The sequence below is a fragment of the Taeniopygia guttata genome, chromosome Z (genome assembly GCF_048771995.1).
Source record: "Taeniopygia guttata chromosome Z, bTaeGut7.mat, whole genome shotgun sequence".
Classification (NCBI taxonomy): domain Eukaryota; kingdom Metazoa; phylum Chordata; class Aves; order Passeriformes; family Estrildidae; genus Taeniopygia; species Taeniopygia guttata.
In genome coordinates, this window is record NC_133063.1 from 59,186,825 (window position 1) to 59,212,093 (window position 25,269).

Genomic DNA, 25,269 nt, shown 5'->3' on the forward strand with positions numbered 1-25,269 from the left:
GATATTTTGATATTCTCTTCTGTGTAGTTTTTAAACCATTCTCCTCTAATAAGACTCTCTGTTCCTTTTTGTAAGATTCATGGGTGTGAGGGAGCAAGTAGGGTTTTATGAAAGCTGTTATCTCCTAAATTTTGCAGTGCTTTTGTAGAAATTCAACATATCTATGACATGAGCAGGTAGATTTTTAATCAAAGGTATGGAAAAATGTATTGAAAGAAGTAAACAATATGTTCATCATAGGTTGGTGTTTGTTGTACATTTTCTGTCTTTCAAAGTGCCTTTATTGAGAAGGTATTATTTAGTGCTGGGGGAGGGAGGCTTTTAAATAAGTTACCTATCCATGCATTGTGAATATTAACAGCAGAGACTGGTGGTGAGATGTGCACTGATTAAAAATCCCTCTCTAAGCAGCCTGAATACACTCTAAGGCTAACTTAATCCCCCTTGTACTTTAAATACAGGGCACTCAAATACATTGTTTTCACAGTTTTCATTTTTCACTGTTTCCCTCTTTTTAGCTTAAAAACCTGCTCTCTGTTACCCCAGTGCTCCCAAGGTCTCTAACATTTCTTTTCAAAGGGTGTTGAGAGAAGGATATGGCTGCAGCCTGAGTGCAGTAATAAGACAGTGGGCAGAGCATGAGATAGCCACTCAAGATGTAAGATGAATGTGTATCTGTTGGAAGCTTCCTGCAAGGATATAACTATTGTATTCCCTGCAACTTGCAATTTGACTGATAAAAAAGGGAAACCAGTCTAACCTTGGTTATCCTGTTGTGTTTGCATGCCATCAGCACATGACCATATAGCTAGTAAGTGTGAAGTAAATACCAAAACAGTGATGATTGTGGATGAGCAAAACTGATTGCTGAGCAGAAGCAGCTTAATTAAAAGTATTTAAAATCTCTGTGGTAGTGTCTAGAATTTCAGATTTTAGATGGTTGCTTTACTGTTGTCCTGTGGACAGCAGTGTCTAATCTTACAATCTGATAAGATGCACAGCCTGAACTTTCATGGTTCAGATTTCCAGGAGGTCTTTCAAATAAGTATTAACAAGTTGGAATAGGTCTTGCTATTATTTGAATTTGATGTAATCTTCTTACTGAATGATTGTAGAATCTTTTTGACTAAATTAACCACTTTGTAGGATTTGAATAGGTTATGCATCTTCAGAACCAGCTTTGTGTTCCAAGGAAGTAGAATCTAATGTTTTCTTTTTGATTTCCTTGGACTTGAATGCTTGACCTGTGAGGATGGGAAGGCTATTCCATTGAGAGTAGAGGGCCTCGTCTGCTACAAATGCTTTTGCTTGAAATGAGGTCTGAATGGGGGCTATAAACCCCTCGGGTTCTGGTACGTGTTGCTGTCTAGAGGCTGGCACAGGAAGGGCACTTGCAAGCCTGGATGCTTTCTGCAGTTCATTTTCTCTCATATTTCCCAGACATCCAGAGCTGTTATGTCAAGGCTGTTAAAGGGTATATCCTTGCCTGCTCTTGGTTTACTACAATATCAGAATGTACAGACTCCTGTCAAATACACATTTTACATGCTCTTAGATTATTTTGGGCCTTTGGAAGCAAAAGTGAGTCTTTGGATAGCTTTCAGAAATGCTTTGTTGATACATGTGTAATTGTTTCTGTGAAGCAAGGTTTCACCATCAGTATGAAAATACTAAATCTTGTACTTCCATGTTGTTTCTTTGTAGTCTTACACCTTAAAAATGTCTTTTGGTGTAATAGAGTCACTCAGTAACAAGAGGGTACCTTTGTGAGAGAATACTGGTAGGACTGCTATTAAGACTATGAGCTACTAGGGGATAATATTTAAACTGTCTTAGCTTTCTGGGATAGCATCTTAATTATGAGTTGAAGATCTAGATGGTCTGTACTATAGCACTGTCTTAAGGTTTCTTCTGAAACCCAGAAAGATGTGAAAATGGAGCACAGCTTATTTGGGAATAATGACTTTAAATCAGACTGCATGTTGTGGAATGCACAAGTCTATTCATTGTGGGAGTGACTTGAACAATCACAAAGTTTGAATATCTGGTTAAAAGGGGAAAAGATGAGAGAATGGAAGATGCAAAAGTTTGTTATGTTGGCTTAAGTGCTAATGTGTAGGGAGCTTAGAGCATGAATTGATTTTTTTTTTCCTTATGTGGTTTAAAAGCTTGATGAACCTTAGTTCAGGGAAAAAAGAGATTTAAAGTGTGTTGATTACTTTGAAGTGTGAACCTGTTTCAAGAAAGCATGAATTTTTGCCTGTAACTCACCTAAAGCCTTGATGGGATCATGTCATCTTCAGATGCTAGGACTAATTTGGAGTCTAGAACTAAACAATCTCCATCAGGATCCATCAGTCAGTAAGTAGCTTGAGTATCTGCTTTTACATGAAAGACTCTCAGAATGGTGGTTTTTTTTTACAAGTTAGCTGTTGTCAGTTGCTTCCTTTTTAAAAGTGTAATTTGTATTTAAATTTTAAATTAATCTTGTGAGGTATCTTAGAAGTTGTAAATACAAATATTTGTGACAAGCCTGTGTTTGTGGAAGATGAACAGTAGCAATTGTCAAGTAAATATTCTTTGTGACCCCAAAACCACTCAGTTTAGTGGTTAAGGGCATGTGCTATGAGTTAATCAAATACTTCAGTGTCTGTTGTGAACATGAATGAGTCTTAATATACTGAAGAAGCAGATTAAGAAATCAGTTGCATTTCTTGATGTTTTAGGAGTGTATATACACTTCCATTGAGCTGCAGATTTGATTAAAGAAACATTTAAAACAATCCCCAAAACAATAACTAACCTGAAATATGAAGTACATGGGGAACTAAACATGGGATTCAAAATGCTTTGTAGGGAAGACAGTAGATTGCTGTTGGATTAACTGTAAGCAAAAATGGGCTTTGCTGTGCAGATTCATCAGTGTTTCTTGTGACCTTGACCCATTCCTTTCAGTGGATAAAAAGGATGAAAGAGTCAGGTATGCAGGTGATGCATAGATTTTCTGGCTGATAAGTCTCAGTACATGAACTGTAAAAATATAACACTTAGACATGTTTGGCTTCCTAAAAAAATGTAGTAAGAATTAGGGTATAAATATTACAGAAAAAAAAAATGAGTGATTTTTCAAAATGATGACACTATGCCACTGCAGCACTTACAGGAGAAGGATGGTTGTAGAACTTTTTCTGTTTTGTATACTTGCATACCCTGCTTTTTTGTACTTTCTTGGTATTTGCTAACATGCATTTTGTCTTGTTTTAGTGGACTTTATCAAATAGTGAGACATTAGACATATCGTCAAGACCAGGCAGCTAAAATGTTTTGTGGCTATGATGACAGGAACCCCGTCTGAAGAATGAGGATCTGTATTTCTGTTTAACTTCAAAGTCAGTATAAATGAATGTGCCTTTTATAAACAGGATAATTTATTTTTTCTTCCTCACTGGCGTTGATAAATCTGTTTGTTGCTATTTCCCTGGACTGGGCAGTGGTTTGCAGTTTGTTGATGGTGCAGTGCCATCTAGTGACTGCTAACGTGGACGTGGGGAAAACGTGGCAAAGAAAAACGTTGGAAGAGCCGGTCGGTGTCTGGAGTAGGTTTCCAGATCAGGCGTCTCACAACTGCAGAAATGCTGCTTTATGGAAGGATGAGTAAGATGAAGTATGAGCCCTTTTATCTTGAGACAGGACCTCTGTGCGCAATACTCTTTGTGTGAGATTGGTTGGAGGTGGCGTTAACTGTTCAAGAGGAGGATGGCTTTCTTACAGAGCCAGACACAAATCTGGCGCTTGAAAATTTTTTCTTTTCAGTTAGCAAATTACTTACCTTAAGATCTTTGCGATCTTTTTTCCCCCAATGATGTCATAATCTTTAGATGAAGATAACTTACATTTTTCTTTCAGTGAAGATAAGCATTTAAACAGTATAGGTATGTATTTTTTTTCTGTTTCTTTGCAGCTTGATCACATATTGTCACCTCCACCTATGCCTTTCCGAAAATCCAGCAGTCCTGAAGTGTCTTCTGGCCTCGGAAAATCTCCTAAATTTAAAAGGCAGTTGAGTGAAGATGGGAGACAGCTCAGGAGAGGAAGCCTTGGAGGAGCTCTGACTGGTGAGTTTGGGGTATGTGTAGTGTCACCTGGGTTAGCACAAGGAGCTGATGGCACCTTGAGTCTTGGTGTTTGCCTTGTGGCTGAACTCTTTGTGGGAGGTGTGAGCTCCACCTGAGTTTCCATAAGTCTCTTCCCAGTGTGTTCCCTGACAGTGAGATGAGTCGTGTTTGAGGTTCTGCCTCTAGGGGCTGCTGACAGGTGGCCAAGCACAGCCTGAAAATCACCCCTATCTTGAGATTTGCATGGCTGTGGCATTTATCTTGCTGACTCAGGTGCATCCATCCGTGGGATCGCCTATATCTAGTTTCCTCTAGGAGTTGAAGTTCGTGAATGGTGCCTTTAGACTGGATTTCATTAAAGAAAATGCAATTAGACATAATTTATGTGGTGGAATACTCACAGGGGAGGAACAGCATTACAACTAGCCACAAGCTGTGGATTGCATCTTCTCCTCTGTGGAGCCATGCAGAGGTAGCAGGATGCTTGAGGAGGGCTTATGCTCTCCCTGCCCTGGTAGTATCTTCTAGATACTAGGTGCTGTGACTGGTACTCTGTGGTAGTGATGATCACTGAAGAGTGATTGGTTTTGACTATGGGACAAATTAAATATTAAAAAAAGAGGGAGTTTTTGTATTTTAAAAAAAGTTAAATTCACTGGAATTTGAATCAAATATGTTTCTAAAGTGCATAATGGGTAATAGAGGAATTTGTTGTACTTGGTGAGAGGAACAATAGATTTCAATAAATTTATTGAAGATAGAAATTTCACAGAATAACAGAACATACTAAGTTGGAAGTCCAACTCCTGGCCCTGCACAGAACCATCCCCAGGAGTCATACCATATACCTGAGGGCATTGTCCAAAAACATCCTGAACTGTGTCAAGATGGGTGCTGTGATCACTTCTCTGAGAAGCCTGTTCCAGTGCCTGACCTCCCCTGGGTGAAAAACCTTTTCCTGATACACAACCTAAACCTCCCCTGTTTCAGCTTCAGGCCATTCCCTCAGGTCCTGTCACTGCTCACCAGAGATAAGAGATCAGTTGCTGCCCCTCCTCTTCCCCTCATGAGGAAGTTGTTTTATCTGTCTGAGTGATGTTGATTGATATTAGAATCACGTACATTAAATTTAGGTTAGAGGAAGTTGAAATGGTATTTACTTGAGATAGGACTGTCCTCTGTCTCTAAATTCTGTGAATTGTTTAGAGTTGTTATTACTTGGGGATGAAAAATGGTTCCACAGTGGATAGAGCTGACTCTTCCGCAGTAAGTGTCTGAAAAGTACTTTTAGAATATTTGCTTTTCACACTTCTCTCCTACCCCTTTCCCTAATCTTTCCCTGGAAGAAGCTCGAAGAAGTTACAGCAATGACTCTTTGTATTCACCACCTTAAAATCACCTACATGGCTTCTGGTAAATGACAAATAATTTTGTCTTAAGGAACCTAAAGAATTAGGTTCACACTTCATGTGAAGAAAAAACATATGCTACTACAGGAATTTCTTGTATCTTATAATCACATAATTGTTGCTCTGATTTTTAGTGTCACTAGGGTAAGATCTGTCATTTCCCTTGCAACTTCCTTTTTGTCATGAGTTGTTACAAAGCTTTCAGAAACAGTGTAAGAGTATTTGTGATCCATATGGGCTTTCATGAAAAATACTGCAGTAGACAAGTGTCAATTTTGGTAACCATTTCAGTAAACTCTCTGGCAGCTCTGGAGTGTTACAGCTTTGAAAGCTTGGAGTGTGTTATGTGTAGTAGATATAATTCACGCCATTTCTAATATGATATATGTGATATTGAATATTTGTTAGAGTATACATGTTTGTATTAGGATTCGCCCCCCACCCTCACAGGCGCAGGTGAGACCGGGTGTATATTGGAAACTGATTTACAAGTAAGAAGGTACGGCTCGCCAGGAGATGGGCCATGGCTGGGGAGATACAGAAACCCCAGGTGCTGATCGTTAGCGTGAACGACCCGAGATGGATATCATGGAAATCCTTGGGCAGATACATGTGAATACAGCGTTCCCGTAAATTTCATCAAAGGATTCAACAAACTCCAGACAGTGATTTGTTCTCCCTCATCACCAAAAAGGAAAATCTTATTAGCATATGGACTCTGAATAGAAGAAAAGACTGATTGCTGAAATCTTGGCCTCAGGCGGAATTTTCCCTATAAAAACCGCTTGTGCCAGGATGGAGGTGTGTGGGCATGGAGGAAAACCTCTGCTGAGGCTGACTCCTTGTTGCACACCCAGGGCCGACCCCGGGTTCGGCTCTGTTCTTTCCGTGTGGCTGGCTAGATAAAATTTGATTGCAAAATAAATATTTTATTTTTCATATTAATTTGGCTGGACAAATTTTCATTTATAACAGAGTGTAAACTAAACTACTGTTTTAGTGAGACTAGAAACTGCCAGCATAGTTATTTTTTTTAGCAGGAGCTGGTGTGGATCTTTAATTTTGTTTTTGTCTAACTTTAAAGTGGAGTGGTGGTCTTTAAAAACTGATCTGTGCCATACAAGCCATGCAGATAAAGAGGAAGAAGACAGCCTAATCAAAAACAACCATAGCAATTGTGCTTGGCTACCACAGTCTCTAGTCTTTATCTCTATGCTTGAATTATTGCTTGAGGCCTTTATAAAGGGAAATGGATATGCTTTTTTCCTGCATGCAATCTGTTGTGCAGGGTTTCATGTCAGTGTGCAATGATGTTAAACTGCTGTATTACCATTGCACTTTAAATGAACCTGAATACCCTAAGGCTTTGGTATCTTAAAATAATTTAAATATCTTAACAGCTTTCATGATACTGATTGAATTAATCAAAATCATTCTGATGACAGAAAGTTCTTTATATTCTTTAGGGATTTTTTAAAAACTGTTTTAAATAAACCACTGCAGATAGAGAACTAATTCCTAGAGTTGTTTCAAATGTTCAGTAATCTGAAGTTAATAATGTTGCTTTGGTCACGTATTTACATACCTTTTTTAACATACTGAAGTTTTGGGGTTTTTTAAAGATTTCTTTAATGCTTAAGAGTGGTTTGGTGCTGTGGTTTGAAACGAAAAGAATCACAATGTCATTAAAAAAAGAAGTGGCGCACAATTAATCCTTCTTTTAAAATGGTGAGCTGACATGAGCTTAGTAAGGCATAACTTCTATGTTCACACATTCCCTCCCAAATTTCTATTTAAGTCTTAATGTTTTTGAAAAAATATTCCTGGTCCATAAAGGGGGAGAATATATTTGATGACCTGTAATTTGAGAAAGTACTTGATCTTTAATATCACTATTAATAGTTACTGTCTTCCTCTTGTCTTTTGTTACTTTTAATACAAAAAAGCTAGCACTTAAAGTGCCAACTTAACAGTGGGTATCAGTTCATTGGAAAATAATTTGGAAAAATATATTTGAAATTATTTTCAGTTCAGTCTCTGCCTCTGTTGTTAAAAATGTGTGATTCCTAAAATACAGTCAATGGGAGTAAGTAAAGCAAGAGACAAGACTTCTAGCTTGGAAATTTGCAGAATATTCTTGCGCTGGTGTGTTGCTCACTCCAGATGTTAGAAAGGTGAATTGCACTTTGTATTTTACTGTGCCTTTCCTTTGGCTGTTAAAAACAGTATTATTGAGCCATGGACCATAAGCAGCGTTAACAATGAAAGCAAACAAACAAAAATTTATTTGTTTATATAAAACAAAATAGTTCAATTCCTGCAGAGCTGGATACTAATAGAGGTAAATATGTAGAGATTTTAGCTTTGGGAATAGATCCCAAATAAATGAGTTTATTTAGCTTTCAGGACAGAATAGTGTTATGCGGAGCATATGAGAAGAAATAAAATCTATATTGTTGCAGTACATCGAATGAGACTTGCTACTATACTGAATTGGCTGAAGTAAATTACAAAACTCTTTATATATGAATAGGAGAAAAATTGAGAATGATGTACGGAGCCATTGTAATGTACTGATCATGATCTGGGAGAAGAGGCTGCAGAGGTAGGATAGAAATTGAAATTATTTTTGACACAGCTTCAGGGAAACTAGAGCCAAAATTGTTCTTGTGAGTTGCACAGTTGTAAGCAATCCAGGAACCACATGTTTTCAGTGACCAGCAAAGAATGCTTTTCAAAGTAGAAGAAAAATGAAATCAATGTGTTTGAGAATAAATCTGCTATTGCATTCTGTAGAAAATTGCTACGCAGCCACTGATTAATGTTTGTCCAATAAAATAAATGAATAGTGGTTCCTGCTGACACCATGCTACTATATTTTGGAAAAACCACTTCAATATAATTGTTGCAACAGTATTGCTTTCCTTAATCTTCATTGCCAAGGAGGAAGACTTCTGGAAAAACAGAGACTAAGCTTCGAATGAAAATAGTGTGTGGCCTACTATTAGTCTAGCAAATCTCCCTTAGTAGTTCTTGTTGTGAAGTGATAACAATTTTATTTAATAGAAAGATAAGATGAAAAAATAGTATTTAATAACTGTGGTTGCTAAACATAAGCATTCATGAGATAGAACAATCTCAGAGTAAAAGAACTTGAATGCAATTTCTGACCAATTCATCTTTTAATTTGAAAGGTCATGTTTCCAACAGGTTAAAAGTTTTGGATAACATGGTCACATTACACTATAATCAGTATTTGCCTTTTTCTTTTCTGCTGTGTCCTAACTTCTCTCTTGCTCCAGATTCCCCCTTCCCTGCATGAACACATGCCCATGACAGTACTTGCCACACCCTTTGTCTGGGAAGTAAACAGGATCTTTAAAAGTTTTGCTTGTGCTACAGAAAGTGTAAAAAACAATCCTTGCACAGGTTGTTTAACTGTAGGATAAGCCCTGTCACAAAGCGCAGCTGCAGCTGCTTTTTTCATAGCTGTAGGTCAGATAGAGAGGGAAAAGAGGATTGCTTCAGAGGGCTGCTGGTGCCCTCTGGGTGTAGGGGCATTGGCAGTGTGCTAGATGGGATTGAGAGGAAAGTGTGATAGGTGAGATAAATTCTGTTATTCTTGGGACAACAGACATTTGTTTAATACACTTGTATTTCAGTACCTCTTGCTGTAGCCTTTGCATTCTTAAGGATTTCCAATGGTACACAGACTGAGACTTTAAAACTTGTTTCAAATCAGGAGAAAATATGTTTAATTAAAAAGCTGCTTTTCTGTGGTGGCTGGTTGTCTTGATCGCCATAAACTTCAAAGGGCTGTCTATAGTCAAAGGGTTTTTGGCTTAAATTGTCTACAGATTTTAGTTTGCTGTGTTCAGAGAGGCTTAAATGGAATCCACAGCAGAAGGTGATGTGAAAGGATGAGAAATTAAATGAGCTTTCGTTGTGGAGAGGGTTAACCTAGCAAATCACTTGGGCAAGCAAAACAAATTGCCCTGACTTTCATGCCCTGCTGCTGCTCCTCACTTTGCCCTGAGATTGGCAGTGCAGTCCTGGTTTCTCAGTTGCTGTGCAGCATTTGGAGATTGCTATCTCCCCTTCTACTTCTGAAAGATGCAAGGACAGATTTCTGGAACATATTTATTGGAGATTACTACAGCTAACTTAGTTATTTCTATAGCATACTGATAAGCCCTGCCATTATATATAAAGAAAAAAATGCATTTTAGCTACCTATAGCTTGAACTTTTTATCTCACCTATTGTTATCTCATCGATAACTACTTGGAAAAGACTTTCTGCTGGGCTAATTGTGTCTAACTGTGGTAGGGCTGTTATCTGCTAGGCTTATATTGATCTTACACAAGTACAGGTAACATAATACATACTAATTTCATTTTATAGAATCTTAAATCCAAGGATCCTAAAACACTCTACTTTAGTAAAATTACTTCACGTTCTTCTGATCATGCATTGTCTGCAGATCATGAAGAGCTAAAACCAAAAAACCCCTTGTGATTTATATATTTTTTCTTTAATGTTCTTGCGTTGATCAGCTTTCCACCTCTGAGTTATCAGTCATCCAAAGACGCTCAGCAATTGTTGTTATTTCTGTATAATTAATCTGTCGTTGATTTGAAATGAATTTGGGAATTCTCAGTCTGTTTTTTTTTGCTTCAGAGATTCATCACTCTGCTAACACTAATTAGCAGAAAGATCAACAGCTTTATGGACCATGAAAAACAAGCTGTTCTCTTATCCATAGGTTGGCATGTGCTGGAAGAGGAGGTTTTCCCCGTTCCTACAGAGGAGCAATTGGTTGTAGTAGCATTTTCACAAACATTGGGCTTTATAAATTAGCATTCATATTGTTGAAAATGGAGATTAGCTCATGAAGTCTTACAGTGTCAGCTATTTGGTACAGCTTGGTGAATGGGGAAAACTGAACTTGTACAATCATATGACTTGTACCTTGAAACCTTTTTGGAAATGAGACTTTCCCATAATATACAACAGCTGTCATAGTGATGTTATGATTAGTTTAATGGCAACATTTAAAAAAAGGTTATTTCTAACAATGATGGCCTCTTGGTGTAGATATGAGGAAGTGTTCCATATTTCCTGTGTACATAATCAAAATTTTTCCTATTATGGAAGAAATTATACATATTTACACCAGGAATATATGAATACAATACATTATTACACCACTCCATAAAAAGCCTTGTTATTTCATAGCTGTCTCTGGGGATACAGCTTAGTGGACTCTAAGTTGGCCGCTCCCCAGCCCCAGAAGCTGGGGTGCTGTAGGATATGGGGCAAGAATGACTGCCAATGCCAATGCTCTATCAGATGTGCCTATTAATATGAAATTTTACTTCCTGCATTTTCTTCCCGTCTCATATCAGAGCAGAAGTATTTCAAAATGGCTTTCATTGTGATGCATGTCAGGACTGGATGTACCCTCTTTAGAAAGCCTGATTTCAGCTGCAGCTGCCTGAGGGCTCTCCCCAACAGCAGCAAAGGGAGAATAGCAGCCCAGCACCGGTGCTAACACCGCTGGGCTCCGGACTACAGAGGTGGGAAGGTTCAGCAGCCATGTGTGCATGACACAAGCACAACGTGCTTCATTCATTCACTGCCTACCCAGAGCACGTCTGGCAGTCTTTTCAATTGCCTCCTCAAAGGTTTCCTTAAAGCACCATGCCACGTGTTAAACCTATTCCAAAATTACTAGAAGGAGATAAGCAATCTATTATATAATTACATGGCTGAGGAAATGCAATGTGGAGGGTTTTTGTTTCGTTTTTTTTCAGTGCATTCAGTACAAAGCTGTCTTCTCCAGATGAAGTAAATATATTCTGCTATGAAATGCGCATTTTTAGATGGTTCTTGTTGCGCTAGTGTTTGAGATGACATTAGGTTATATTTGTCATTGTTAGTTACCTTCATTATTTAAGGCTCCAATCAGCCTGCATAGTGGAGTTGATTTTTACTTCCCTGTATGCCTAGCAAGATAATTTCCATATTCTTTGACATGTCTGGAGTCTGCACCATGTAATAAAATGAGATGAGAGCAGAAGATATTGTATTCCTGTCTCATTATTTTGCCTTTAACTCCTCGATTGCTGCTTAATCGTGCTTGTATCATCAGAACATGAGAAGTTGATTGTTGTTAAGATCAAAGCAAACTGTAGCCTTAGAGTGCCTAATTAGCAGATATGTTTGCAAGCTGCCAGTTTTGAAGGAGGGAGAAATAGAGTTTAACCCTCTTTGGGACACTTACAAAAGCAGCTTGAAAATTGTTAAGAGTTATTTGTCATAATGGAAAAACAAAAAGTGGAGAAAATTAATATTCATGTTAAATTTCTGAAGTTTGAGATGTTGCTCCTTAAGAAGTACCCTAAGAGCTGTTGAATTAACTGGATCAAGTATGCTTAGCAGTGAAACTGTAAAAGCACAGATGAAAGTCCAGTCCACTTGCCTGGACTTAGGTATATGCTTCTATTTAATCAGCTGATTAACTAAATTTGAAGTTTGTGAGGCTGCAGTCCTGTTGTTGCTAGTACCTGAGCTCATTAGTGCAAAACTGACTGCAGCATATTTATAAATAAACTATAATTGCACATCAAGAACACATGATCTATACTCCTAGAGACTTAAGTCTTCCTAGTTTTTTCCCTGTGGTGTCTCTCTAGTGGATGTTGCAAAGCAAATGATTTGACCACATATTTACTTTCTTCAAGTTGTTTGCTTTAGAATAAATTGAATGTACAGATGGGGAAATATTTGAGAAGAGGGGGAAAAAACACTTCCTGTACTTAATAGAAAGAAGGTTGACAACTTGAGTGGAAAATTTTATAGATATTTTCCAGTGAAAATAGGAGCAGGATTTTCTATTGGGAAACTCAACCTTTGGAAAAATTACTGTAAACATGTAGGAATTTAATTATGGGGCATAACAACATATACATGACACAAAAGAATGGGTCACAGTGGGTACTCTAGAGAATATAGCAAGTTAACACATCATTTCATGTTTGTCTTAATGTCAGTTATAGGTTGCTGGGTATGTTCTTCATAGTGCAGTGGAGATGTTTATTCCTTACCATAAATTCTGTCAGCAAAACCCCAGATGTTGAGCTGGTGAAGAGTTATGAGCCAAGAGTACTGGCCACCGACTGAAGCAGCTGTTCACATAATGTTTGAATTGAGCAACAGTGAATTTTTGAGGTCCTTTGTGTTTTAGGCACAGTTTTGTTGTAAGTCTGCCAGTATCAGTTACCTCTGACCTCTTGGTGTGCAGGATTCTTTTTTTTGCAAAATAGACTATACGTTGAAGGGAACTCTGTCTCATTATCACTTGAATGTAGTTTAGTGTGCTTTCTGTAGTATCATGTGTGCAGTATGGATCTTAAATGTCTGTTTTGATTACTGTTACCAAAGTTGCATAACTGGACCTTGAAATTTCTCTAGAGCAGGTATGAGCTGTAAAAAAGGATGAAAGGGATGCAGTAACACTTATATATTATGTTTGTGTTATAGGATGGACTGGCAGTTTATAAGTTTTGGAGCTTCATGTTAGAATTACAGGAAAAGGACCTATTTGTTGTTAAGACAAAGAAAAGGAAGCAGTAGAATGTTCTATCTCAGAGCTCTTTGATAAATATTACCAACTAATTATTTTGCTGAGTTGTATTTCAGTAGAGTTGTGAGGTAAGGAAGTAGTGTCATGAATGACAACTTCAATCTGTAGGGTGTTTTTATCACATTGTTATTGTTGTCATTGGTTGGCTAACAGTGCTAGTGAGTTAGGTATGTTTGGTATGGAAAACTTAAAAAACCCAACCAAACAAACCAAACCAAAACCCCCAAACCTATCCTTATCCTCCAAATCTAATTTAAGGTTAGAGACATTTGCTAGTGATCTCAAATGCATTTCAGATATTCTGTTGCTGTCACAGTACTTCAATAATAAATTGCAAATAGTCAATATAACTTCAGCGAGTATCTGTTAGCAAAGGAACTCTGAGTAATTTCCTTATCAGCAAAATTTTGTATTGTCTTTTAAATGACTTTCAGTGAGAGAATTTTGTTCCAAGCATGAACCCTTATTTCTGGGATGTAATGTATTATTCCTGGTAATTGATTTATAAACAGGCCTGATTCTGCCTGCCTTTGTAGTTAATGGAGGCTTCATTTTCTATATATATGTATATATTTGTATTTTTTGATACAGATCTAAACTTTCATTCTACTGGTTTGTGGTCCAAAACTTGATATAGCCTTTTCCAGTTCCAATTCTGACAATACTGGTGAGATTTTAAGGTATGTCTACTGCATTTTTTGTGTTGTTTTTAGGTTCATATTCTCACCCCGAATTTTTGCCTTTGGTGGGCCACATTTATTTTTCATGATTTGTCACCCAGAATCATAGAACCATATGCCTGAGTTGGAAGGCACTCACAAAGATCAATGAGTCCAACTTCTGGCCGTGCTCAGAATGACTCAAAGAATCCATGTGCCTGAGGGTGCCAATGCTTCATCTAATTTTGGAAAGTGAAACAAATATAGAGCATTTTAGGAGATTTATAATACATCAAAAAGTGAAAGAACTATAATGAGTGTAATAGGATTTTTTTATGAAGGCTTCTTCTACAATAACAAAAGAATTTGCAATTGAGTCAGTTGTAATTATAAGCTTACCTGAATAATGTTATGTTTAGGGGACAAATTGGCTGAAAGGAAAATTTCACCTTCTGCATCAGACTGGGAAAGTGGCATTGTTCATTAACTTCAACCAGATGTAGCTGAGTAATATGCAAAACATGCTGCTTTAAGTTCTGGGCAATAAATAAGACATTATTGAAACGGTATGGTGGTTTTTTTTTTTGTTTTTTTTTTTTTTTTCATGTTGGTGATAGGAAATTTAAGTAAAACTTGCTGGTGCAACTACAATAGAATAAGGCAAAATACTGAAAGGTTTCCTAGTGATGACCTGATGGCTTCAAATCCATCCACTCTTTTCCTTTCTGGTTAACAGCTAATGGGAATTATGGGCTTTAATTCCACCCCTCCTCCCTGCCCCAGATGTGAAAATAGACCCTAAAATTTGCAGTGTCCCCATCACTTCTTACAGCTGGGATGTCTGTAGGAGTTCAATTTGAGTCAGTAAAGCTAAATGCCATAAGTTGCACTTAGTGAATACTAAGGTGGGAGTCTCTGCCCTTCACCTGGCAGGCGTCTGAACCTGGAGTGAGCCTTCACTTATTTGTGGCAGTAAAAGTGGTGGTATACTGCTTCGTGCTTTGGTCTTCACCTCCTGCTGCTCAGGCAGTTTGTGTGTGGCAGTAGTGTTATCAAGAATTTGGTAAAATAAAAAAGTTCTTAACATCAATGTAGCATTAAGAAGCAGGCATTCTTTATCTGTCAAGATGCACAGGGGAATAACTTTTCCCAAAGCCATGCATTCTGAGTACAGGGAAGTTCCTGTTTATATTACTATATTTTACATAAATATTGATTGATTGTCCCAGAATATGACAATCATTACCCTGAAATCATTAACATGTTTTCCTTCCCCTTTACACATGTTCTGTCCTGGGGGGGTCTCTCTGGTAGTCTCCGGTGGTTGTTGATCCCTGATGTTCCAGTTGACCTGTCTGAGTTGGCAGGGCACAGGGGCTGGTGAACTTGCAGTTCTCCTTCTTACACAGTAGACATTGTGCAGTTCCATAGGCCAGTAGTTTCTGGAGAATAAGCATTGTGTTAGCTCACCAGGTGTAGACAATATATCCTCTGGTAACAGTAGTTGCTTTGGGTATGTTGGGATTGCCATTGCTTTTCTGGTGACCTGGTGGCAGGTGGTGGCTTCAGTGTTTCTTTTGTTCACATCAAGACCTGTCAATGAACCCAGCTCTTCTGGTTTTTTTTTGTGTTTGGAAATCTGCCAGGGGTAAGAAGAGGGAGCAGTACCCATCAGTGTTTCTTCTCAGAACATTTTTATGATCCAGAGCACTCTGCAGTAGAGTCCAGGTTCCTCTTCTGCTGTGGCTTGTTGCTATTGCTCTGTGGTAGCTCGTGCTCCTGAGGCTCCCCAAAAAGAGGTGTGGAGTGAGAAACGCACTTGAAAATGTGCTTGGCAAATTTGACTTGTCCAGAGTATAGGTTCTTTAGATAAGATCAATTATATTTTTAAGTAAACCAGTGAGGGAGAAGTATCTAGCTTTCTGTATTTTTAAAAAATATTCTGCACTTGTATCACAAATACATATAGTGGATTTAACAAGATAATTAATTGAAATAAGTATTTCTTGGCCCTTGCCTTAAAGATTTCCAGATGGCAAGAGGCTATTTTGAAGACTGCTATTTCACAGCAGCTAACACAAACACATTGATGCTAGCTTCTGGTAAGTCTGTGGTTCACTGTAATCATATGCACAGCTTTGCTTTGGACTAATTGTGTCTATAGCTGCTGTCAGCCCAAATTCAGATTCTTCCATTTTAGCAAAGTACGTGTGTCTTCTGTTTGCAGTAGTGTAATAGAAAACTGCTTCTACTATTTAAACAAAAAATACTTCTATCAAAAATTTTCAAGATACTTTCTCTGTATTTGTTTTTGCATTTTGGCTGTCAGACTTTCTAGCAGTGCAATCTACACTATCCTATGCACTTTTATAAAGGTAAAATCTTACTTGGATGCCAAAACATTTTCCTTATCAAATGCAATGCGTAATTATCAGAGAAAAAGTTATTTCTAAATTCTAACTGAAAATGGAAGATTTGTAGGTATTAGATTTGAGCTCATTTAGTAATTCTCAGCTGTCCTATTATGATATGCATTTGAGAGGGACAAAGGAAGGAGAGTAGTATTTCAGCAGTAGGAAAACTTTTCTATTTAGAATAAAGCAAAGCCTGCTTTGCTGACTGATTTGTGAATGATTTTTGTGGAGTTGTATGTGGGTTTAGTCTCTTTGTCCTTACACAAGTAATTTTGTCCTTATACAGTAAGTCATACAACAAAGAGGCACATGCTGAACATAATAGAAGTCAGAATTAACAACAGTCCTATTTGGACCTTCAACAAATACTCATTACAGATGAATCTAGATGTACAAGAGGCACCTTCAAGGGGAAGATGCCACTGAGCTGCAGTGATGTATTGCCTATGTTCACCAACAATGATGTAATACTGTTAAATAATGCTAAATTTTTGCCTTTACATTGTCAATTTAAACCACCCTTCATCAAAATGTGTTGGACTAACAAGGATTGCATTCAGATATGGGAAGTGATGCTGTTAGTTCCATTGTAGCTACTTTAGGCTATCCTGGTAGTTTCAGGAAGTCAAAACTTCTGCAGAGGAAGTAGAGGAGGAAGTCAACAATGACCATTTTGAAATTGAAGAGCAGAGAAGTAGGGGACCTCTATCAGTGGATGTGAACATTACTACCAGTGTGTCAATGGTCTGGATGCTGGCAGTGTTATTTGCTGTATATGGGCCAGAATACTGAATTAAGATGGAACGATTGAGGTGGAGTGGAAGCCTTCCTCGTGAATACCTCATGAATCAGTTCACTTAAAAAGGAAAGCAGCTGCTTGGAGCATTAAACTTGAAGGCAGACATGAATGCAGTGTGAAAATAATTATGTATTTCAGCTCAAATCTTTTGTATAATACTGGCATTGAAATCACTTAATAAAGGGAAGTGTGGATATGTATAAATTCAAGGGTTAGCAAAGAAAAATGCAAAAGCAGTAAAATGCATTCAATTATGAATGAAACTATAGCAAGAAAAGTGTAGGAGTGCTATAATGTCAAGGGAAAAAGGGAGTGGACAGTATGAGGAGGTTTTTAACTTTATTTTTTTTATTATTATTGGAGGAATTGAGAGAGAGTTGAACTCACTTGGGCAGGGACTGTTTTATCATGTTTAATGCAGTAGGTTAGCTCTGTTCTCAGATAAGAGATTTATCTGTTACCATCTTTTTGTCTAAGGCCTGGCTAATTTTGCTTATTTAGAAAGCATATTCCTTGTATGCCACTTCTGTGTTTAAAAGCCTGTGTACTATGAAAAGAAGAACTGTAGTTCTAGACAGTCTGTTTGCCTTAATTCCAGTATTTTGTGAAAACTGTGATACCTTCAAGGCTCCTGTTGGGGATAAAGATGGGAGGAGGGATAATTCCAGCATCACACATGCTCATGATTTTATTCACAATTTTAATAGTGTTTACTGCCTAATTTATCTTTTCAACAGAAACCCTGAACATTATTTTAAGTACTTCTTGATGCTAATCATGGAGTTAAAATAATGAAGTATTAAGTGAATTCTTACAGTGGAAATACTGATTATATAGTATTGAGTAACTCCACTCTGCTTTCTTGTCAGTCAGGCAAAATATTACAGTTCAAGGAAGGGCTTAGTACAAGATTCTGTTGTGTAGGATTGCATCTCCTCTAACCTCTGCATCAAGATACCTTAGACTTTCTTTCAGATGTCAGAGCAAGATAAAAACAAGAGTAAAAGATAGATAACTGTAAAGGAGAAATAGTAAAGGAGACTTTTAGAATGCTTTGCACATGATAAGGTACAGACAATATGAGCTCTTCATGTTTTGGATCTGGTACACATTTACAACAAAAAGTGCAAGCATTAATAATAACACTTATTTCTCATATATCTTTCTCCTCCTAGACTAATTGTCTTGTTATTTAAAACCTTTTGGCTTATTTTGACTTAAAACAATGTTAATTTGTGTATTAAATGCAAATTATTGCCTTCATCTTCTTTCTTGGGAAATTCAAGTGGGATTTATGAGAAATGAAAATTAGGGCAGTCTGGGAAGGGCCTAGTGACTGATAGTGGATTTTGGGACTGATTTTAACCCCCTGTGTCCTAGTTCTGGACAGGACAGAGTTAATTTTCTTTACAATACTGGGTGTAGTGGTGTGTGCTGTAGTCCTGGCTGCCAGGGTGCTAAACTTGCTGGATTGCTGAGCCCAAGAGTTCTGGGCTGCCATGTGCTGTGCTGAGTGGGCAAGGCCAAGGCCCAAATGTTACTCACTACCATCTTATCTCATTGCTGGAGAGGTAAGAGAAAGGGTCTCTTTCTCTTGCTACCAAAAAGAAAAGGGTTTATTTCTGATCCTGGAGACAGTGTGGCAGGCAGATGGTCTGTCCACCATTGGTTTTTGTTGTCCTGGACTCGCTGATCATTTTTGCATGTAAATAACCCTCTCTTTGTGTACATGTTTGTGTTTGGTACTGTTGCTGTTGCTGTTCATTTTCTTATCTCATTGCTATTTCCAGTAAATGTCCTTACCTCAGCCCTTGATCTCTGCCTTCTGTTTGTCCCACTAGAATGGGAGGTGAGCAGCTTGCAATTTTCTTTTTTACTGGAAAAACTAAGGTTGGGAATACCATTCCTAAACCACAGCACTCTATGAGAAAGTGCGCTTGTTAACCAAAGAGTGATGATGTTCCCCAGTTTTAGAGCAAACTTTAATAGAATGAACCTTTTTATGAAAGGATCAGATGAAGACTTACTGATTTTCAAATATTAATTTCTATGAGGATAAAATGCCCTAATATGATGCTACAGTGATGAAGTTGAAAATTATTTAACATAATTTTCCTAATGGCTTCTAGAGTGGATTAATATGGAGTAATGTGTATTGTATGTCTGCTTGACAAAATAGGTATTGCTGAAGCTTTTTGCCGATGGCTTCTTTGGAGCTGTCTGGGTGTTGCTGGAAGTCTGGAGACCTATGGATTGCAGCACTAGGAAATGTTTGATTTCACTCTTCTCTGAGAACGTCATCTTACTAGTGTCTGACAAGTAGAGTCAAAAAGGAAGGAAAGAAAAGGCATAGACCTTTTTTTATGTAGAAAGCATTAAAGAAGTAAAGCATACCTATTTAACTGGAAGGTTTGTATAACTTAGTTTTTTGCAGTCACTAACTAATTCTCTTTTTCCTGTCCATTTGAGAAGGAATTAGCCTTTTGAGGTGATAGATATTAAGTTCTCTCTGACTGCATATGTCACTGGTATATTGGAGGATTGACATAAATGGAATATCGAAGATGTGTGTATTGCAATCAATGCCTTAAGCTCTTTATGGCATCCTTTTAGTTGAGTATGATAGGAGCCTATGCAAAAAGGGAATCAAAATTTGATAGAATGAGGTAGAGAGAACAGATGGGAAATTAATTCAGGTTTTCCAGTTCTGGGAAATGTTATCCTAGATAATGGGCAAGAAACTACAGCTTTGTAGTACATTTTTCTTCTAGTCTTGGGCAGGCTGTTAGCAAATTGGGTGCAAAAATGTTTATGGGTTCCGCTTTACCGATGTAACAAAGAACAATAGCACATTTGGAAGGCTAATTGGAAAGCGCTAAAAGACTATCCTCTGCTGCTGCTTGGGAACTTCTAGCTTCCAAGACAGTCACTTCCCAGAGACCTCAGCAATTCCCTGTGTGGTGTGCTGTTAAAATAAAATTATGAAGCTGAGGCTTTTGATTTCTTCGCAAACTGGTGGTGTTTAATAATTTCAGGAAAGAAATATTTAGCCCACATGGTTTGGAGATGTTTTTCATTTGATCTGTTCAGTCAAGATTTTGCATTGTGTTTTTAAACTGAGTTTTGACTAAAAATAAAATTCTGAATTGTTGCTTTGCATCAGCTTGTTGGTTTTCCAAGAGAAAACAGTTGTTTTAGTAATGTGATTGTCTCACTTTTGCACAGTTTGCAGAGATAAGTAAAAACTTAAAGTGGACGTATTGCTAAGACCAGTATCTGGCTTGTTGTCCTGTTTCTTGACAGTGGCTGAAAGTAAGGAGAAATTAACAATATTGATACATGCTTGTCATCTTAGTATTAATTCCCTGAATATTCTCCTTGCTGCTAGTTTGTATCTCAGGCTTCATGAGCAGGAGATGTGGTCTGCCTCATTAGTACCTGCAGGGAGACGGTCCTGAATGAGTGGTGTCACTCCGTGGTGGGGAGGGTGGCCCTGTGACCTGTGTGGCCCTGGGCTCACGGTTTCCTGCCCACAGTGAAGTGACACCACTGAGCAGAGAGCACAGGCACTGAGAGCCCCATGTCAGCGCTCCTAAGGAATGGCTGGCCTGCACCTTGGTCATCTCCCCTTACTTGTGACACTGGATAAAGATCCTTGGGAATTGAGTGATATGTATTCGGTAGATTATGAGGAATTCTGGAATAGAAGCAGAATAGTCCTCACACGCAAAAACGTGTGATTGTCTGCATGGTAAGTGTCTTATTCCAATAAATCTCACTTTGTCCCTCAGACTCAGAACCTTTTTCCTTCAAGGGGTAACTAGAGGAATGTTTCTCAATATATTTTTATTGTTTTCATTTTTGACTAGCTTTCATAGTTTAAGTTTCAGAACTAGCATTCTAGATGTTTGCATCTCTTGTTGCTTTAAATATGTTTCTATGTAGGAAAAAGGTACAGTTTTGAGAATAGAATTGTATCTAGTGGAAGGATTATCTGAAGGACTAGCAGGAATGGCAGGAATTCAGTTGGAATCAGCTCTGGTCAGGACTGCAGTGAATGATGCTTCACAGTGGCAAGAGTGTTACAGTAAACTGTCCATTGCATTGCCTCAACTGCAACCTCTCATATTTTAACTCACTCTTTCTGAACTTGACAGGCAAATATTTGCTCCCCAGTGCAACTGGACAGCAGCTGTGGCAACCTATAGAAACCACTAATCTTGTTCGGATGCGCTACCAAACATTTGGACAGTCAGCACCTTCACTCACTGCTAGTTTGGTGAGTAACTTTTTTTTAAGGCTAGAAATGTACCAAAAAATTTTTATCTCTAGCATTATTTAATGTCTGTTTGTGGGAGGATGGGGATCAAACCAGAGTCTATTTCCAGACCAATCTCTCCTCCTTATGCTGCATTTTTGAAGTACCTAATGCATGCCTACACACAACATTACTTAATTTGAATGCAGCTGAATAACATTTATGGTAGCAGTTACTCTGAATTTTGCACAAAGCCTGAGATGAATGTTGCATTAATACAGCTGCTTGCATTTAAATGGTTTCCTTTCTTAAAAAAAGGGCATGCTATAGATGGCAACTGTCCTTTCTCCTGAGCATTCTTTCCTATCAATGTCTGTTTCCACTTCTGGAAGTACTTAATCCTCATGAGGCCATAGATGTGTGAAGCAAGTGTTTAATGAAGCCTTTTGGATAAAAGTATATGGGAAGAGAAAGGGGCAGAGATGCATCATACACTTGAACTTTCAGCTTTTTGGTTTCAAACATCTGTTTTACTGCTTTGTGTTTCTGTATATTAAAATCTTACGAAGTGTTGAAATTTAAGGCAGGGCCCTTTGTACTAGCCTATACTTTTATTCAAAGAGTTGTGGTAATATGTTACTTGTATAAAGAAAGAAAAAAATTAATGTATGCTTTGCCTGCCCTCTCTCTTGCCATTTTGGTCATTAAAACTTTGTTGATCTGTATCTGCTTTCTAGGGGAAGCTTATTTTGTGATTTGTTTTGGATTTTTTAAACACAATATTCAAGCTGAAGGCAGCTAAGGTCAGCCAATGTTGAACAGATATCACCATGACACTTTTTCATATGATATTGGTAGATGACTGTTTTCTCCATGATCTGTCTGAAGTAGTATTTCACTTCAAATGCCACAAATCTTTACTTATAAATCTAATTCTGGATTTTGCTTGGTAGTGCTGCTGCTGCTGTTTATGGCTCTTTAGGGCAGATACGGCTTTTTGGACTCCACACTTACTGCAAACACTTCATTCTATTGGAAGTTATATGCTTTGAACCCTAATATTTTCCAGGGAATTAAGTGTCAACCTATGTATTTTGTTAATTGTGAATGAAGTATAATTGAAATGAAAAAGAAAATAGATGCATGATCAGAAATTAATTTTAATTACATTAAACATACATTCTTTTTCTTCTTTTCTATATTTGAGAATAAAAATTATTTCTTCCAAATTAATTGAATTTAAAAAGGGCTGTGTTGCTGTTTGATGGTCTCTTTTTGTCTGCACAGCTGTTAGGGGTCATGCTGCTAGCAATATTGTGTTTGTTTTGCTGTGATGCTTAAACTATAGGAAGGTGCAGCACATTTTGACAATAAGGACTTTAAATGGTCATAAAACAATAGACTAATGAAAAATTCAGTGAGCCTTGCTTCCTTAAGGCCCTTTAACTCACCTATGTAGTTTTATGGCATATCTTGCAGAGACTTCTTCCTTCCTGTCTCTCTACATCTTTTATCTGTGCCTGACTGCAGTTTCTTTCATGCTGGTGCAAAAGCAGGCAAGAACCATCGAAGCAGATCTGAGAAGATTGTGCACAGGGTGGAGGTGCAGGTTTCTGAGAAGTATTTATTTCTTATCTGGAACTGCTGATCAGACTTGCCTTCTAAGGAGGTTAATGTTAGTGTCAAATAGGCAGAGCTCTTTCCAAGCCTCCTTTGACAAATATTTTGCTGTCAGGATTTTGAAGGACTTTGGTTTTTGCTTAAAAGGGGCCTAACTTAAAGTTAGGGATCACTCCCTTTCCTTGCATACTTTTCTTTTCCTCTTGGTTCCGTGATTTGTCAGAGTTGAATTCGGGAAGCCTGTTGTTAGATTGTATTAATTCGAGCTTTTAATCATACCTAGGAGAGAGTTTACCCTTATGTAGAAGAGATTTTTATGAAGAATTTTCGTGTAGCTGTTCACAGTCTGAGTTGAAATTACTTTAAATGTATTGTCTCACTCATCTGAAAAATAATTAATCTGTTATCAGTTCTTTCACTAGAACTAGTCATTCTCACTTGAGTTGATACTCAGCTGATCTGGATCTGACTGAGTAGTGATTATGAGACAATATAGACAAGAATGACAAGTGGACAGGTCAAAGATACATGCTAGTGTTTAGTGCAATTGCAAACAGGGTAAAAAAAGGTAATTTTATTTCCTTGTTCTGTCAATAATTTATTAAAAATTCACAAAATCTTGCACTGGCTCACAGGTGTAAAACCTTTCTGTGGGAAATGATAGATTTTTTTACAGAATACTGATTAAAAATGGGCTGCAGGTGTTGCTTTAGGTAGAATTCAATAGCTATGCATGATTCACTCCTATAGTATAGGCAGTTGGACTATAAATTAAAAATATGGTTTCTGTGTAGACCTGCAGGACTGGTTTAAAAATCTATAGGAGAAGGCTGATTTTGTGGTGAGTGGGTGGTGTATTGGATTTGATGTGGACCCTTAATTCACAGAATACAGAATAATCTGAGTTGTAGGGGACTCAAAAGGATCATAAAGTCCAGCTCTTGGCCCTGCAGAGAACAATTCCATAAATCTCACCATGTGCCTGAGAGCATTGTCCAAACTTTTTGAACTGTTCCAGTACCCAGCCATTTTCTGGATGAAGAAACTTCTTAAACCCCCCCTGTTACAACTCGAGGCCATTCCTTCGGGTCCTGTCACTGCTCACCAGAGATGAGGGATCAATGCCTGCCTGTCCTCTTCCCCTCACAAGGAAGTTGTGACTGCAGTGGGGTCTCCCCTCACTTCAGAGGCAGCTAAGTTGTAGTTGTGCTGCTCTTCAATTTCTGTCATGAGCATTTCGAACTGTCCATGACAGATTCTCTGATGGTGAAACAGACAATGGGAGTCTGCACAGAGAATTAGTGTGGACTTAAAAGCATTAAGAAAATTATGTGGAATGTCTTCAATACTAAAGAGAAAGGGAAAGCTGACATGAGGAGTGGTTCTGCTTTAGGATGTTTTTATGGGTCATATTGTTCTGGTCGGTCTCTTCCTCCCCACAGTCAGTAATAGGTGCTCCTGGAAGGCGATTCAGTATGCATCTTTGCAGGAGTTTTGCAGGAGTGTAGGAAAACTGTGGTAGAGGTAGTTTATCTGATTCCTTGCACTGTAGGCTGTCAGTCATCTCACTCGACTTCAGGCATCTCTTCAGGGTAGGATGGATTGGAAGTTAATGTGAAGTTGCTGCCTCATTCAGTGTCCAGAGTTTACGGGTCATTCACCTGTTCTCTACCAGTCCCCTGCCACTCCATAAGTATTTTCAAATATCCTTTGTAAACTTACAGTTTTGACTTTTCCATTTATTACTGTGAGAAGAATTTTTGGAAAACGCTTCAAAATGAATTGAAATAAAGGCAATTTTGTTAAATTCTCATTATAATAAGGTGACATGCTTAAAGTGATGATAACAAGTCTGAAATTGAGCAATTAATTACTGTTTTATAGTCATAAAGGTATATTGTGGGACACAGATTGAATGAAATTCTTGATTTTAACATTTTCTAGTTAGCTTCCTATATAAATGCAGTGGAAACCTAAACATAAAGTATCTATGATACATAATGATAAATGTGTAGATGAAAGGAAATTAATTTGCAAAAATTAATTGGGAATTTTTTTTTTATATTTGGCTTTGTCATGGTTTACTGTCAAACTCCTGTTATGGGTTTTATTGATTTATAGCTTGTTTGGCTGTATGGTGGTTTTTTTCCTAATTAAAAAAAATAGTAATCTCTTGCTTTAAGGAGCAAGAAGTCTTTCATTTTGTTTATCTGTTTTATATTAATTAAAAAAAATAATGTGTGTCACAAGAACAGTTTTTGTTTCTCACAGTCCAGAGAGCTTTCTGAGACAGTATATTTCAAGAGTACATTATGGTAACTTGCCCTATGAAATATTCACATAATAAA

General features: G+C 37.7%; 1 protein-coding gene across 6 annotated transcripts in view; it reads left to right on the forward strand.

The window, feature by feature from the left end:
* The window catches only part of MAST4 (microtubule associated serine/threonine kinase family member 4), a 278,548-nt gene that overhangs the window by 63,266 nt on the left and 190,013 nt on the right, over window positions 1-25,269 (forward strand). For 5 of the 6 annotated variants that reach the window (XM_072922412.1, XM_030258923.4, XM_030258924.4 and 2 more), the window contains exons 2-3: window positions 3,962-4,115; window positions 21,201-21,322. In XM_072922412.1, coding sequence (XP_072778513.1) covers window positions 3,989-4,115; window positions 21,201-21,322 — 249 coding nt within the window. In that variant the 5' untranslated portion in view covers window positions 3,962-3,988. The remainder of the gene's footprint in view (window positions 1-3,961; window positions 4,116-21,200; window positions 21,323-25,269) is intronic. The other variant, XM_072922413.1, reaches the window with a different exon arrangement.